The sequence below is a fragment of the Arctopsyche grandis genome, chromosome 6 (genome assembly GCF_051622035.1).
Source record: "Arctopsyche grandis isolate Sample6627 chromosome 6, ASM5162203v2, whole genome shotgun sequence".
In the NCBI taxonomy this organism is placed as follows: domain Eukaryota; kingdom Metazoa; phylum Arthropoda; class Insecta; order Trichoptera; family Hydropsychidae; genus Arctopsyche; species Arctopsyche grandis.
Genome location: NC_135360.1, coordinates 17,722,375 through 17,738,784, shown reverse-complemented (window position 1 = coordinate 17,738,784; position 16,410 = coordinate 17,722,375). Strand labels below are relative to the sequence as shown.

The 16,410-nt window shown below is 32.8% G+C and overlaps 1 protein-coding gene across 2 annotated transcripts in view; it reads right to left on the bottom strand.

Annotated features, from left to right (window-relative positions):
- ATP8A (ATPase phospholipid transporting 8A1) overlaps positions 1–16,410 on the bottom strand; it is a 71,957-nt gene that overhangs the window by 36,707 nt on the left and 18,840 nt on the right. Inside the window, exons 1-2 of one of the 2 annotated variants that reach the window (XM_077433226.1) lie at positions 7,714–7,862; positions 137–434 (exon numbers count right to left, since the gene is read on the bottom strand). In XM_077433226.1, the coding sequence (XP_077289352.1) occupies positions 137–287 (151 nt within the window). In that variant the 5' untranslated portion in view covers positions 288–434; positions 7,714–7,862. Of the gene's footprint in view, positions 1–136; positions 435–7,713; positions 7,863–16,410 lie in introns of those variants that run through there. The other variant, XM_077433227.1, reaches the window with a different exon arrangement.

Below are 16,410 nucleotides of genomic sequence, written 5' to 3'. Positions count from 1 at the left end.
GATACGTCGTTTTTATATGCCGTAAACGCTATTCGGGACTTTCGAAACATAAATGTTTGACAGATGTATGTACATACATATTTACGTACGATTAATTTGGCGAATGTTCGTTAACAGGGGCGGTTAGTGTGGTTACCTCTCTTGGGGGTGGCTCCTTGTTCGTTCTCTGTAGGTTGCGGTAGCGGAGTCTGCACAGGGAGAGGTGCTGGGGCATCGAGGGTGCGCAGGCGGCGCAGCTCGAGCTCGGCGCGCCGTGGGGGCCTCACCGGGGGCGGAGTCCCCGGCATAGCACTAGCGCCCCGTCATCTGGCGCCCCCCTTCGTAAACTTCAACACTGTGGCGACGCCGCCGTCGCTTCAGCTGTAGCTGTAGCTTTAACTCCTCAACGCCAACTCCAATAGCAACCCTCACTCTCATATCAGCGACAAAAGCACCTAACAACAATACATATACAATGCAACTTTACCCACACATATGAAATTGCAACTTCAAACCAAGCCGCATCGAATAACGGATTCATATGTATGTATACAAATGAACCGACGCGAGACCCAGTAATGCATAGATATGAGTTTATTTACATCCATACGATAGATTATGCCATGACGTCATTATCAAAGATAATGTCACCCTCCTTTGATAATGTGAGCTTAATATGTTGTCGAACAATATATACTGCCTTTATCATATTTCAAATGATTGCAATGCATGTGTCATGTATGAAGATGTTTAATGATGCCATTAGGGTTGCCACCCAGGTTACACCCGGAGCTTATGACAAAAAAAAATATTTACATAAATTATTATTAATAAAAAATTAAATATATAAAATAATAATATTTGGTGAAAACATTAGAAGAAAACAATTTTATCTATATTTTATCGACAGGCTAATCGAGCGATTTGATGGAAGAAATGATATTTTTTTTAAGAAGGCAAATATCATCCTACATATTATAGGCATCTAATTTTACATTTACGTATTTTGCAGCATCTGATAAATCTTGGTATTTCAAATTATCGTTCTCAAGATTAATTACTGAAAAATATTTGAATGGGCTTTTTCCAAATTATAAAATTTTACCAAGTAATCAATAGTTTTTATGTAAGTATACCTTTTTCGCTTCAGTAACAAATTTTTCCACTCGAGATATCGTCAAATATTTCGTACACGAGATATGTGTCACATCTCTTTAGTTCTTTACACCTTTGCTTATAAGGTGTGAATTTCTAATAAACAATTTTATAATTTTGTAGGGGATTTACTACAGACTCTCAAAGCTGGAGCTTGGATACGACCCGGAGACACCGGGTCAAAACGTAGGAATGGCAGCCCTATATGCCATAAACTTTCATCTACAGACGCAGATGCAATGTGAATCTCATTGGAACCAATTCAGAATTTCCATTCTGAAATTCTTTGAGAAAGTGATGGACACTGTTTGATTGAGTGGCATTATCTTAAGACTTTGTGGCATAATGTTATTCCATGTATTATTTAATTTTCAACTTACTAATCGACAAATCGTTCCCACCCCACTCTGTATACATAGTCATTGCAAACGATATCTTAGTCTTTAAGAACAATCCATATAATTTTATGCTGTGTAGATTGTTTCAAGCTAACTAATTTTCAAGATAGTAATCGCTTGATAGTTTCCGCCCCATCCTGCACATTTATAGATGAGCTTACATATAAGTAGCACAATACAATTTGACAAAAATATTTTAACAAACAAACAACAAATACATATATGGGTCCCGCATCGGATTTCATCTGAAATAAGCTTCAGGTCGTCTGCATGAATGAAGATGCACACATTTGAATTGACATGTGTGTAACTACATAAGTTAACAAACGAATGTATGAATCTTATATAAATGTCGGTTTTCAGTTTGAAAAAGATAGTAGGTATATAATATAACGTTCAGTTTTTTGTTTATTTCGATTAAAAACAAAACAAAACAAGATTCTAAATTTAGGTCAGTGACGCGTCATCACCGCGGAATCTCGCTGTAATGAATGATAAGAAAGTAATTGGTGTAAATTTGCATTGACAACAGACAGAAATTTTAACGTCACTTAGACGCTATTATACATATACATATATGTAAATTTTTGTATAGATATCACGAATGGTTAAAAACTCTCTCCCCAAGTGCAACAATTTAAAATTTTATTACTAAAAATTAGTTAATGAAACATAGCGACACAAAAATATTCCATTAATTGCGAGCGTTTTCAATTAAACAATAAATAAAGCATAATGGTAAGTAAAGCATTAATTTACATATATAAGCGAGATAATTGGTAACGTTATAATTATTAGGTTAATTTTCAGAAATGCGCAAATAAAATTTAGATAAAGATTATCATTCATGTAGTAAAATTATCTCATCAAATGATGAATCGACTGTGTTGAATTGAATGCTAGATCATAAAAGAGAGGACTGAGGACTTAAATTTATGAAAAATACAACATTCCATTCAGCAATCAAACGGTCCTCATATGCAGATGTATTTGGACAAACTGGAAAAGTTGATGAAATCAAACATTTATACACTAGAAAATATTTCGCAAAACATTTGTTTGGTTAATAGACGGTAATAGAAGTATCAGAAGTACATTTAAAGTATTCAGAATTTGACTTCATTAAAACGCCAGTGAAGGTATACTTTCACTGGCACTGTAACATACTTATAAATAATAGGAAAACCACTCTTTATGCCGATTGAATTACAATAAATAAAAATCTGGATACAATAAATAAAAATCACGAATTCGACTCCACAACTCCGATCTCAACGATAACTAATCAGTTTGGGTAATACACTCAGTTGGACGAAGACATTTCAGTCAGTTTTATGTGATAATGGATAACGTAAACTTAAGATTATAAATAAATATTAATGTTAAATATTAATATTAAATGTTAATGTTAAATGTTAATATTAAATGTTAATGTTAAATGTTAAATTAAATGTTAAAAATAACTTTAAATAAATAAATAAGATAAAGGCGTTTTTTTTTCTACATATGTAGGTCAACATTAGATTTCAATCTGTTTCAATTAAGTATAGGAGATTCCCTTCGACATGTTGCCATTAAGTATGGTTCGATTTTAGTACATATGTACATATATACATACAAATTTAAAATAATAAATGAAAAAAATATTGATATTTATAAAGAAATATTTCTTTATAATACGATAAAACAAATAATATATGAGAAATTCGGCGTGAAGGTTTTGTTTTGCACGAACTGTTTATTTACATATTATGATGAAACGCTCCATATTATAGTGGTATATTAAAATCAGGAAAGGTTACCGGGTCACGGAGGGGGGGGGGGTGTATTATGTACGTGGAAGGTCGTGGATAGCACACGTGGCAAAATAAACCGTCAACTAAATCTAAATAAGCGAATGCTACAATTCAAAATTCGACAGTAGATACGAACGAATATGGAAATAATTACAGTGTACATTGTATGATGTACCTGTAAGACTACAAATTGCCAATCTCAAATCGTTAAACGTTATGGCTATGTTGTTCGCGGAGAAATTTTAATTGAAGGTAATCGACATGGTGCGGTTTGGTTTTGCGTCAATTTGCCACACACACACACACACTATTATTTTGCACAATTTAAATAATTAACGTTGTACATATTTCAAATTTAATCAATATTTAAAGATGTCAAAACGCCTATCAATCTCAGTCGGTATTAAACGAATGAAGAGGGGGAGAGGGAAGCAATTTGTGAAAGAAATGAGTCGACGAAAAGTTCAAATTCAAAAGTAGACCGAACGACATACAGATGAAAGAGAATGTTTAAAATTCAAAAGACGTCAATCGCAAACGGATCTTTATATTAATTTATGTACTTATTAAAAAAATGTATATATACATATATACATAGTTATTACATTTATGTATATTAATGTTAAATTAAGAAGGGGACGAGTTACGTTAAAAAATACTATAATATGTATATGTACATACATGAAAACGGAAGGATGTGTGTATGTGGGTATGTGGTGAGGGCATCGATAAGTATGGAGATTTAAAAAAAAAATTATCAAGTCATTATATCGATGATTCCGATTACGATGACGATTTCAATTCCGACTTCGATTGCGACTTATGGTCAGGTTATGATTATGATTACGACGACAATTGTTTGCTGTTTGTTATTATTACTATACATACATATAACTTTATTTTAATTCATATAATATATGTATATATCAATTCCGTTCCCGAAACCACCCGTTGAAATATCAACGGGGACAACACTAGTTATTAATAAGATGAATTATCACATTGACCGTAAAATATAATATACTGTGAATGTTTTGCACCGTGCTTGTGTATGTACTTGTAGGTATGTAAGTACTTTGCGTTATTGCGTTTCAAACATATTTGTACATATGTATGTATATGTACAAATATGTTTGAAAATTCCGCTATATTATAATATTTTCTATCCGTCGCATAATATTTTATATTCACGCTTTAATATTACTAAAGCTGTAAAATATAAACATTTAAAGATTAATATTGTATAACAAAAGAACTCTTCAAGCGTAACCAAAGTTTTAATGGTAAACTGAGTTGCCTTTAGTATTTTCATTGTTAATTTTCCGATTTATATTACTACATCAATACATATATACATATGTAGATAAAATACAGTCGGTATATTATAATATATGCTATATTATACTATATATCTGTACGTATGTACATATGTACATACATATGTACAGGGCCGCCGAGAGAAATCCCGGGCCCTGGGAAAAAATAATTAAATGTACATATGTATATTGAGAATACATATGTACATAGTTATCCTACCTAGAAACTAGAAATATCATGTGATAATGATTCATAAATATAATCACACTAGCGATGTGCCCGTTGATATTTCAACTAGTGGTTTTGGAAAGGAATTGATACGTGAACTACACAATTGGCGTGCCGTGAAAATCTCCCTGTTTTTGTCGCTCAGCCTTACTTTCGTGTGCGCGAGCAAGATACAAGGGGACTCAATATGACGTCCCCTAATCCCTTCGTATCCTGCTCATGCACTCGTACATAAGTAAGGCTGTGCGACAAAAACAGAGAGATTTTCATGGCACGCCACTGAATTATTTATTACACACGTTTCGGTGATTATTCCGCAAAAAGCGATCTTGCGCGTGTCACTAAAATCTCGATCATATAACATTTGGCACCCAAAACCTCCATCAATCGAAAGCTACGCACGTGAAATATTGTAATAACGAGGACTCGAGTGCCAGATGTTCCGTTATCGAGATTTTAATGACTTTTTGCGGAATAATCTGTTTACCATATATATGTATGTACATACATCCGTTTTTATATAATTTTTATAACCCCGAATTTTGTAATTCTATCTTCTTTGGTAAAACTTTCATAATCCGTGATAAAATAGTGATACTTCGTACGTTTTACATGTATTTAATGTTTTTTTTTTATTCTTTTCTTGGAATATTTATTCAAATCAATTACAGTAATTTCTGCATAAAATGGTTTGGGACACACCGACACAATTAAATAAATATAACACAGAAAATAAGTCTAATCAATGTTGTTATCAGAGGAAAAATAAACCATAAATCATGTTAAGGAAATTCGGGAAAAATATTATATATTTTCCAAAGAAAATTGGATAAACAATCATAAAAATCAATTGCTTTTTTTAATTCCAAAATAAATTCAGTTATATCAATTGCTTGGTGCACAGATATTGTATGTCCATTTTTGAATTTGAATCGAATTTTGAGTTTGTAGATGCAGGAATAATTCAGGTTTTTCTTTTCAAAATAATTTATGTGGTATACATAATGACATTGATGTAATTTATGTGGTATACAAGCTATCGATATGATGATATTTATTCAAATGCATTCAAATTCGTAAATGTACTATATTATATGTGAATTAGTGGTTTTACCCGGCTTCGCTCGGTATTTGTAATATAATAAACCGCTCAAACATGGATAATCTAATAGTAAACATTTTATTTCAATTTATTTGAATATTCGTTTGCTTTTTTATTAAATTTAACGTAATGGATTCTACCACCCAAACCTTATATACATACATATATACAAAGACTTTCGAAATTATTTATTAGATAAGAAATTGGCCAAAAATTCAGAAATTTTGTTGGTTTGGTGGCCAAAAATTCGAAAACTTGGAAATAGTTTTCTATATAATATGTACATATATCGAATACCCTACAAAGTTACGATTCTTCATATTTAGTATGAGCAATAACAATATAAAATAGGAGAACGTAAACACTACGAAAGCGACAGCAGTTCACCATAAAAGTCCTTTAGTATTGACAACACGCTACGTTGCTTAAATTCGACAGTCGATGGCAAACTAGAAAAAAACCGATTACTTAAATGAAATTATTACATCATATGTATACGCATATTAAGCAATATGGAAGTGACAAAAACCTACCTTTTAACACAATGAAAACTCTATCAAAAAAAAAGTATAATTGCGAGTTTATACATAAAAAAACGTTGTTTAAATAACAAGGCGTTGGCAATTTGACGCCCAGACATCAACCCTGATCTCAAGTTTACTTTACAAAATCGATTTTAATAATAGTGATGACTCGTTTTACTGAACTTACGAGTAAAATGATCAACGTCGAATCAGTGCCAATCAATCGTCTGGCAGCAGAATTTCTAACGTCGCGTCGGTCGATTGTTTTAACACATTGAAGACCATAACCAACCTTTTTTAAAACTGTAATGGTGTTCGAATTATCATTGGACTAGTCTATTTATGCGGGTAGATACATATTTACTTGACAACAGTACTAATTGTATGCACATACTCATCAGAACCCCTATTATTTTCCACGTGAAATTGAACTTAAATCATGAGACGATTGAATAAAATGGATGATACTGAAATCCCGTCACCTGACTAATGATACTACTTGGAAGCGTGAATTTGGTCGGAATAAATCGTCACAAGAGTTTAATTAATTTCTTAGACAAGTATTTTTTTTAATTGTACACACATACATACAATATGTGTATAAAACGGAAGGGGTGTATGTATGTCGTTTCATGGCTAAGTATGAAGATTTCAAAAAATAAATATCAAAATTATCGGTAGTACATCAAGATGCAAGAGATTGCACCGTGAACTCTGTTAAGAATCTACATATATGTATACACATACTCATTTGTACATGGACGGGCGAATTGCGGGAGTAAATAATATCGCACTGAGATCACTGGCGAAGACACGTAAACATGCATATTTGTACGCAGACGGCCGAGGGAACGTGCGGGGGGGGGGATGGATCCATAAATGGCACACCAAAAAGATGAGCAGAAATAATAGTGTAGATAAATAAATAATGTATATGCGAATTGGCCGCAAGAGCTGTGCATGCTGAAACGCTAGCAACAATAGCCTCGGGTGTAGTTCACGTATCAATTCCTTTCCAAAACCACTAGTTGAAGTATCAATGGGCACAACATTATATTCGCTGTCAGGGTAAAAAAAAAACATATTTTTGAAGTAAATAGGGAAAAAGGCATTCATCTGCTAACTATTGCAAAATTTTATAATTTATTTGAAAATGCATATCAATAGATATAAAGGAGAGTTAATATTATAATTAGGAAGTGTGAAAAACTCACACGCCGATACATTGTTAACACATGAAATCGCATAGCTTCGACGCATTTAACACTACCAATGAGTATTTCACCCGGATGTTTTGAATGCACGTCACGATTGAAATAGACCCAGCATCATCGTCGGACGAGACGATGGCTGGTCTCCGACTGACGATCATCCTCACCGTAGCGGGCGTCCATTGACACTCCAATTTTAGAAGCACGTGCAGAAGCTATTTCTGCGCTCTCGCATCAATGCAAACGCGAAATATTAATGATGCTGCGAAACGGCGGATTCGATGGTGCGGAAAAAGGTTGAACATCCCTGGTGCTTATTTTGTACGTGTGGGTTGTTCCGGCCTTCGCGCGGTATTGCATACCATGGTTGTCGATAGCGATGCATATTCGCATGACTGCAATTATACAAATGCTTCGGGAAAATCTCGAAGAATTTTCAAATAGAAAATCGCTTGCAAGTTTTGCGAATAAAAATTCAAAATATGCATTATTGATTAAAAAATAAATGAATAAAATACCAAAACATCACATTCTGTTTCACTATACATACTACTACGAGTTGAAAGTATAAAATATCCATTGAGTATTTAATTAAAATGTTCGGTACTTCTGTTTAGCACAGTTGGAACTTCATCAATTCTTACCGTGAATAATTTTTAATTCAAATTAATGACGTTTGACTAATAACAAGTCACAAAATATGTATAATTTATTTTTAGATTATATGTATTGTATATATATATATATATATATATATATGTATATGTTACAGTGATTTCATACTAGTAGTGAAAGTATGCTTTCACTGGCTTTTTAGGGATTTTTTATACCGATCACACTTTCATTAGTGGATGCCATATAATTTTAAGATCTTCAGCAACTTGTTGCAACACTCGCCTTTACAGATAGCTCCAAAGCGACGAGTGCACTTACATAAATAGATAAAATACAATCAATATACACAAGCATTTTATACAATGCGAATTCATACAAACACCCAGTGACATCTATGGAGAAATGCAGCATTTTATAATCAAATTGGTGAACCTCAAGATGCTGAATAACTTGAGATTAGCAAGCGAGATGGAGAAAGGAGATGGCAATTTCACAGGAACCGTTACAAATAAAAAAATCAAACTGTGATAAAAGACGATCGATCTCGAGTCACGAACCAAGGTCTGGCCAGCAGCGGGACTCAAATGGGACTCGAACCCGTGACCACTCTGCTCTAAAGCATAATATGCTAACCACAAGTCCACACGCTGGTTTGTATTTGAAATCTCCATCAGCTTGCGACTCGAGTATACAATCAATGGAGTCTACTCGGCATCGACTTTGTGATATATTTTCACCGACTATGTTGCCGAAAGAATACTACTAGTGAAAGTATACTTGTACTGTGGAATACAGATTTGCTGTACCATATATGCATAATATAACATGAGTTTTAAGCCTATGATCCAATTGATGAATTCTATAAAACTAGTGAACTCAAATGAAAATAATACATACTTTTAAACGTCATTAATTCATGTAAATAAAAATATCTTACAAATATTTTCGATTTTAATGAATTATATCTACAATTATGTATATTCTAAATGGAAATATAAATTTATCCATTACATATACCGTTGCGGTCTCGGAAACCGAAACACTTGTGATTTTACGATTTTTGGGCAATAAAAATATTGTCCCTTTAGGTGTGTGGTTTTTAACGATCGGGTCTTTTACATATGTATGATTGTTTTTTACGATTTGAGTTCAGTTTAGTGTGAGCTGTCGAGGTTTACGGATCGAAATCGTTGAAAATAAAAATACCATGCAACAAGACACTCAACTATCATTGGAGGAGAATATAAAAATCTTGGCTTTGGCAGACTCTGGACATTCATTGCAATCAATTTCTCAACAAATGGGACGTTCTGTATCTCCTGTGTCAAGAATAATGAAAAAGAAAAAGGATTCTGCAACTTTTGCTCGTAAGAAGGGGACAGGACCGAAGAGATGCACACCCGAGAGACAAGATCGCCTGGTAACTCAATTATCTTTACGGAAACGGTTCAAAACTGCTGTAGAGATAAGAAAAGAGATCTCGGATCAATTTTCAATTGAAATTAGTGATGTAACCTTAAGAAGACGACTCAGAGAAGCTGGACAATACGCTCGGAAACCGGCGAAAAAACCATTACTTACGAAGAAAATGATGAAAAACCGATTAGAGTGGTCGAAATATCACGAAAATTGGATGACATCGGGTTGGCGACAAGTGATATTTTCTGATGAGTCGAAATTCAACCTCTTCAGCTCCGATGGTTTTCCGTATGTTCGAAGAAAAGTATAAATGTACCCTGAAAACAGTGAAGCATCCCCCAAGCCGCATGGTTTGGGGATGTTTTTCTAATTATGGAATTGGTCGAATACATATAAAAAAATTAATAAATTAATTAGCATATAAAAAAAATCTAGAAGAAAGTTTTATCCCATCAATGGAAAACCATTTTTCAAATTCTGATGATGTCATATTCCAAGATGACTCTGCCCCTTGTCATCGAGCTAAATTAGTGAGTATTAATTTTATTTAATGGTATTGAATGTAATTAATAATATTTCGATCAAAAAACTGAAATATTTTTGTTACTTTTTTTTAGGTTCGGGTTTATTTGCAGGAATTGGGTGTGAAGACATTAACATGGCCTGGGAATAGTCCCGATTTAAACCCAATTGAAAAATTATGGATGGCTATTAAATATAGGATTAGTAAAACAAATGTGTCTAGCCATCAATCATTAAAATAGACCATTGAAAAAGTATGGTATGAAGACTTCCCCATCGACATTTTAAGAAACTTAATAGATTCTATGCCTAGCCGTATAAAAGCCATCATAAAAGCAAAAGCAGCCGCAACAAAATATGAATTAAGATTTTATAATTTGTAAATAATACCATGTGACTAATAAAATTAAAAGTTTACGCTCAACTGTGTTTTTTCATTCAACTGTGGAGACTGCGTTTGGTAATAAAAACCGGCTCGGACTAAAATTCTCCCTACCTTTTTTATTGTTGTTCCTTTTCTTAACGGTTGTCGTTAAAATAAAGCACTATGATATAATCTACCATTTTAATGACTTTGGGTGTTTATATTATTTAAGATCACTGAAATTTCACGCAAAATCATGTTTTTCTATGGTGTTCCGGTTTCCGAGACCGCAACTGTACATACATATGTATGTAGAAGCGTGCGGACAAATAAAGATATGTTAAAATTTTACAAAAATGTTTTACTGATCAATAATACGCGTATCGTTTGCTACGTTCTGTCTACGGAAGGGGTTCAAAACGTTTCGTGATTGAGTATGAATTTCTCAGTGGAATAAAGATATGTATGTCATGCGCGGCTGTGTCGTGAGTAATTAATAGTATTATACATACTATATATCGTAAGCGGAATATGTTTTAAGTTATTGTTTCATCATTCATCACAGAGTGCATTAGTACTTTTGTCATTTAGCTCTCCTGTAAAATGCTAAAAGTATAAAATATATGTTTATTCGGCTTCAATTATTGTGATTACAAATGACACTTGGTACTGAAGACAAAATAAATAATTTTATTCATCAAATATATTAATATAGTTCTGCCGCATTATTGAATAAATTTGAATGAAATAAAACGTACAATATTCGCTATCGAAATTGTAATATCGCTTTAATAGTTTCTAACAAGAGTTGTTTCAAAGAACCGCTACAAATACTACAAATTAATTTGAGTAATATGAAATCGATGATGTATGTAATTCATACACACTTTTGTGTTACTATATATTTACAAAGTTTGAAGAACATAAATATAAAAGTTAAACAAACAAATATTGCATATGTATATGTATATTACTGAAATGCGTTATTCTTCACGACATATTATTTGATAATAAATGTTTTCTATCACTTGACAAGACAGTGGAGATTCTTAAGGATGATTCAGGCCGGAAAAAATCTATGTATGCAACATAAAGCTATAATGACGTTTAGTAAAATGTTTAACAAAAATACATGATACATCTGGTCAATAAAATATTAATTTATTATAAAACAATAAATGCGTATATTTACGACTGAATTTCCATTCACAACGATCGCATGCTCCTACGAACTTAGCATTATGAACTCCACAAACGTTCCAATAAAATATTCACTAAAAAAGAACGACCCGAAGCGGCGAGGTTTTCTTGGGAATGGGGTTTTTAAACAATCCGCAAATGTTGAGGTTTTGTAATGAATAATAAATACAAACAAGGTAGTAATAGACTCACTTCTGGCGTCATTTTTTTAAATGATATGTTATAACGGTTCGGCAAATACCAAACGACTGACGTGAATCTGGTATGTATATACATATACTTAAAACACGCTAATAAAAAATGAAGGAAAAAAACATGTCGATTCGATCTTCAGTCTTAATCATCTTTCGATCTCGAGACGTGTATATAATAAGAAAATAAATGTCGAATAAATCGAATTTATTCCATACTGACAATTATCTATTAAATAAATTATTGTTTCAAAACTGTGCTTACATCCGGTACGAAAAAGGCATGGTTTTGAGTGACTTACGATGTGAAGAATTTATATTGAGAAAGTAAACATCACTTGAATTTTAATTTGCCATGGATGGTTCAAGGAAATTTCTACGCATAACTTCACTAAAACCAACAATGAGCTGTATTTATTAAAGTATACACAGCGAATACCACTACTGTTTAAAATATTAATGAAATGAAGTAGTCGGTGACGTAAAAAAAGCTGATTCTTGAATTACATATGTATACACGACATCGAACGACAAATGTGATATTTGTATTATTTTTGTTTTAAGGAAAGTACTTTATCAACTGAAATCAAGATTGAAATTATATATTGATACAAAAACAAAAACTTCTATTTATCGGGAAAAATAATGAAATAAAAAAACGAAAGAGTGGTTTAAAATTACTGTTTTAATGATTATATTAAACTATTTACATACATATGCATGTATGTATGCAGTTGTAACGGTGATTGGCAATTTCAGTTAAATATTTTGATCAATTGATCATTTCATTGAAATGTTTTTGATCAATTGACAATTATTTAAAAATATTTGAGAACAACCAATATTATGTTTGTGCTCTCAAACATTTGATGTTCTAAAAAATTTTTAAAAATATTACTTAATTATCAAAATGAATATATGTACATTTAAGAAACGAAATTAATTTTAAAACCCATCATAATGTGTATAATTAAGTACATATATATATATATATATATATATATATATATATATATATATATATATATATATATATATATATATATATATATATATATATATATGTGTGTGTGTGTGTGTGTGTGGTTATTATCAACTGATAAATTCATTACAAGATTATAACCTTGACGCAAAATCCATGGCGAAACTTACTAAATAAGACGACCGCGGCATGGAAAAGCTCATCTTAACGAGCGACCGAACGAGTTGTGCGTATGCGAACAAATTTATGGCAAAAGTAGAACTTTGTGCGAAATAAAAAAAAAGTTGAAGAAGCGCAGGAGTGAGAGGCTGCGCCTGCGAGTGCGGGCCGCGCAACACTGCGGAAAACTCGCGGGAAAAGTCTCGGACGAATTTCCCCGCTCGAATGCCGCATCGCGCCGGCGTCGAATCAGCAAATCGTGATTTTCCCGTGAAAATTCGCATCCAATCAGTCGAAAACGGGTAATCGAAAATGCCTTGGAAAAAGGTTCAACACAATAAAACACGATCACGTATCGATACTAAGTACAAATTAGTCGAAATCTGAAGGTCGAATTTTCTCACGAGTAAAAAAGCCGAGTAGTAATGAAAATACATTGCGTAGTCACCGAATACTGATTGCACAATCGGTTTCATTATTAATATCGCACGCTGCACCACTGTGATATAAACAAAATATCAATCTCATAAATATATACACACATATGCATGAACGTAGATATATAAAATAAAGTAAAAACTATTATTATGTACATTTCCAAATGGCATGTATATTAAACGGTGTTTTTCTGTATAAATGTGTTTGAGAATGAGCGAATTCCTTCGCAAACAAGTTCTAAAACTAGTTTCAAAAGCAAAATTACTAACTTCGTCCAGAAACTTGTTAGGTTCAGCGACAAATAGATCCATTGTGGAAATGAGCTCTAAGCAACCCAACGCTTTTCATACGATAACAATTTGCACAATGTGTACTCGTTTCTATAAAAATGATAAAATAAACATTCATTGCATAATTTGTAAATTGCTAACTCTTCGTAGAAACAATTCAATGCATATTAACACACAAAACACCTATACCTTCATCATATAACCAGCAGAATAGATAAGTGGTTAGCATATAATGCTTAGAACAAAGTAGTCACGGGTTCAAATTCCACTGGTTTCTGCTGGCCATACCTTGGATTTGTGACTCCAGGTAGATCGTTTCCTATCAAAGTTTGCCAATTTATCTGATTTTCATTGCTACGGTTCCAACAAATTGGCAACTTTAATTGCATAAAATGCTACAAATTTACAAATTTGACTGTAGATTATGGATGGATGTTAATTGATATGTATTTACTTTGTATACATATCAATTAACTAATACTTGTATCGAATGCACAATGTTTCTGGCCAGGAAGGTGTATTGGGGTTACCTGTTAAGCCTTCTTGGTATAAATAAATAAAAATATATATATACAACTTCTGGAAGCAAACTTTTTTCAATTATGCTCAGTATTTGGAATATAAACCGCTTTAGCATGGCTAAACAAATAGTAAACATTTTATTAAATTTTGGAATAGTTTTATTTTATTTAAATATTCATTAGTTTTGTTTTTTATTAAATTTAACGTCACGGATACTACGAACCTAAAAATACATACATACAAAGTCTCTTTCGAAATTATGTATATTTTAGATAAATTTTAATACGTATGAAACGTCACTTATGTACATAGTATAATCTCCACACACTAACTGTTTTTTCGAATGATGTGTTTTATTACTGTACATATTTAAAATTGAAAAACATCGAAACAAATTCTAGACGGTTAAAAAACTGCTAGTGTATGGACAGTAAGAGTCAATTGATCAATCTGAACCAACTAGTACTGATTTGCAGCACAAATATGTAGAACGGAGCATAAGCAAAAACAGAAAAATTCAAGATCATTGAAACAAATGCGGCGTTGAAATTAGCCCACTGGAAAACATGTAAGATATCGCGATTGCGAAATGAAAAATAGTTACATAACATCGAAACGAAATATCGGTCAAAACTTCAATGTGTCGCATCGGATAAATTTGTTTGTTTGCTTATTTATTTAAAATTATGTATGTATGTACAGATGTATAGTTACATCAAAATCTATTTAATTAAATTGGCGAATGACTTTTCCACATTTATTTATTTACATATTAGCCACGGTGACATTACAGAATACTCCTCGCCTCACTGTGACCAGACATATATGTAACCATAATACAAATAGTATATATAAGAAAATTAGCGAGACATCCATGTTATAATAAATAATAAATTTTTGAAATTATATTCAAATACTGGTGACATAGTGCGTAGGATGGTTTTTACCAATTTGATGGGGGAATCGCTTCCAACAATGAAATCAGATAAATTGATAAACTCGGATAGGAAACGATCGACTTGGAGTCACAAATATCCAAGTTTGACCAGCAGCATTAAAGATCATACTCAGAATAAATTCTTTTCAATCGCGGTCAGCTCGAACCCGGTGACCTCTCGGTGATTAATATCAACGCAACCACCAAGCCATGCTGCTGGCTAAACATGTCAACAGTAAATGAATATACATATGAATAATCAATTCCGAAAATAATTTCTTAGTATTAATATGTGACATATAACACGTTAGTACGATTATTTGCATCATTAAAATTTTGAAATTTCCGTGACTTTTACTATTAAGAAAAACCCATTTTCCAAGGCGATGCTAAGTGAAGAGTACTAATGAAATAAACACTACAAAAATGCCGCGATTTTATATGAAATGTCAAAGTGGAACGTTGACTTGAAAAGCGACATTTCATTAAGGTCAGCTCGTAATCAAGAAAGTAAATGTAATTTATAGTGGAATTGTACTCGACAAATCTGGCTACATCATAGAATACCATACCTCATTTTTCATTAGAATATGTACACATGTCACACTTTGTAAAAAACGACAAAAACACAACTGGATAATGGGTCATAATCTTTACATACATACATAGTTCATTAAACCACAACTCTCAGCGTGGACTTTAGCTGGAAAACCAGTGTTTTTTTGCAGTTAAATAACACTTAAAACAATACGAACGAGTGGACGACAGCGACGAACGCCCTTAATGGCATCACAGCGGGTGGGATCGTCGTTTGCAGATTGGAAATCAACAAAAAAAAACCAGAGAGAAAAAAGCAAAAAAATAAAAAAAAACGTTCCAAACGAAAAGCGGCTATCGGTCACGCGAAGTCTCAAATTTTAATCACGAATTCAGGGGTGTGTGAGTGAAGAAACATCGGTGACGGAATAAAACTGAGGGTGCGTTCACGCAATGTTGACGAACCCTGCCTCTTTTTCCTCTTTTCTCACCCGCTGCTTCGTTGACGGATTGAAACGGCGAAT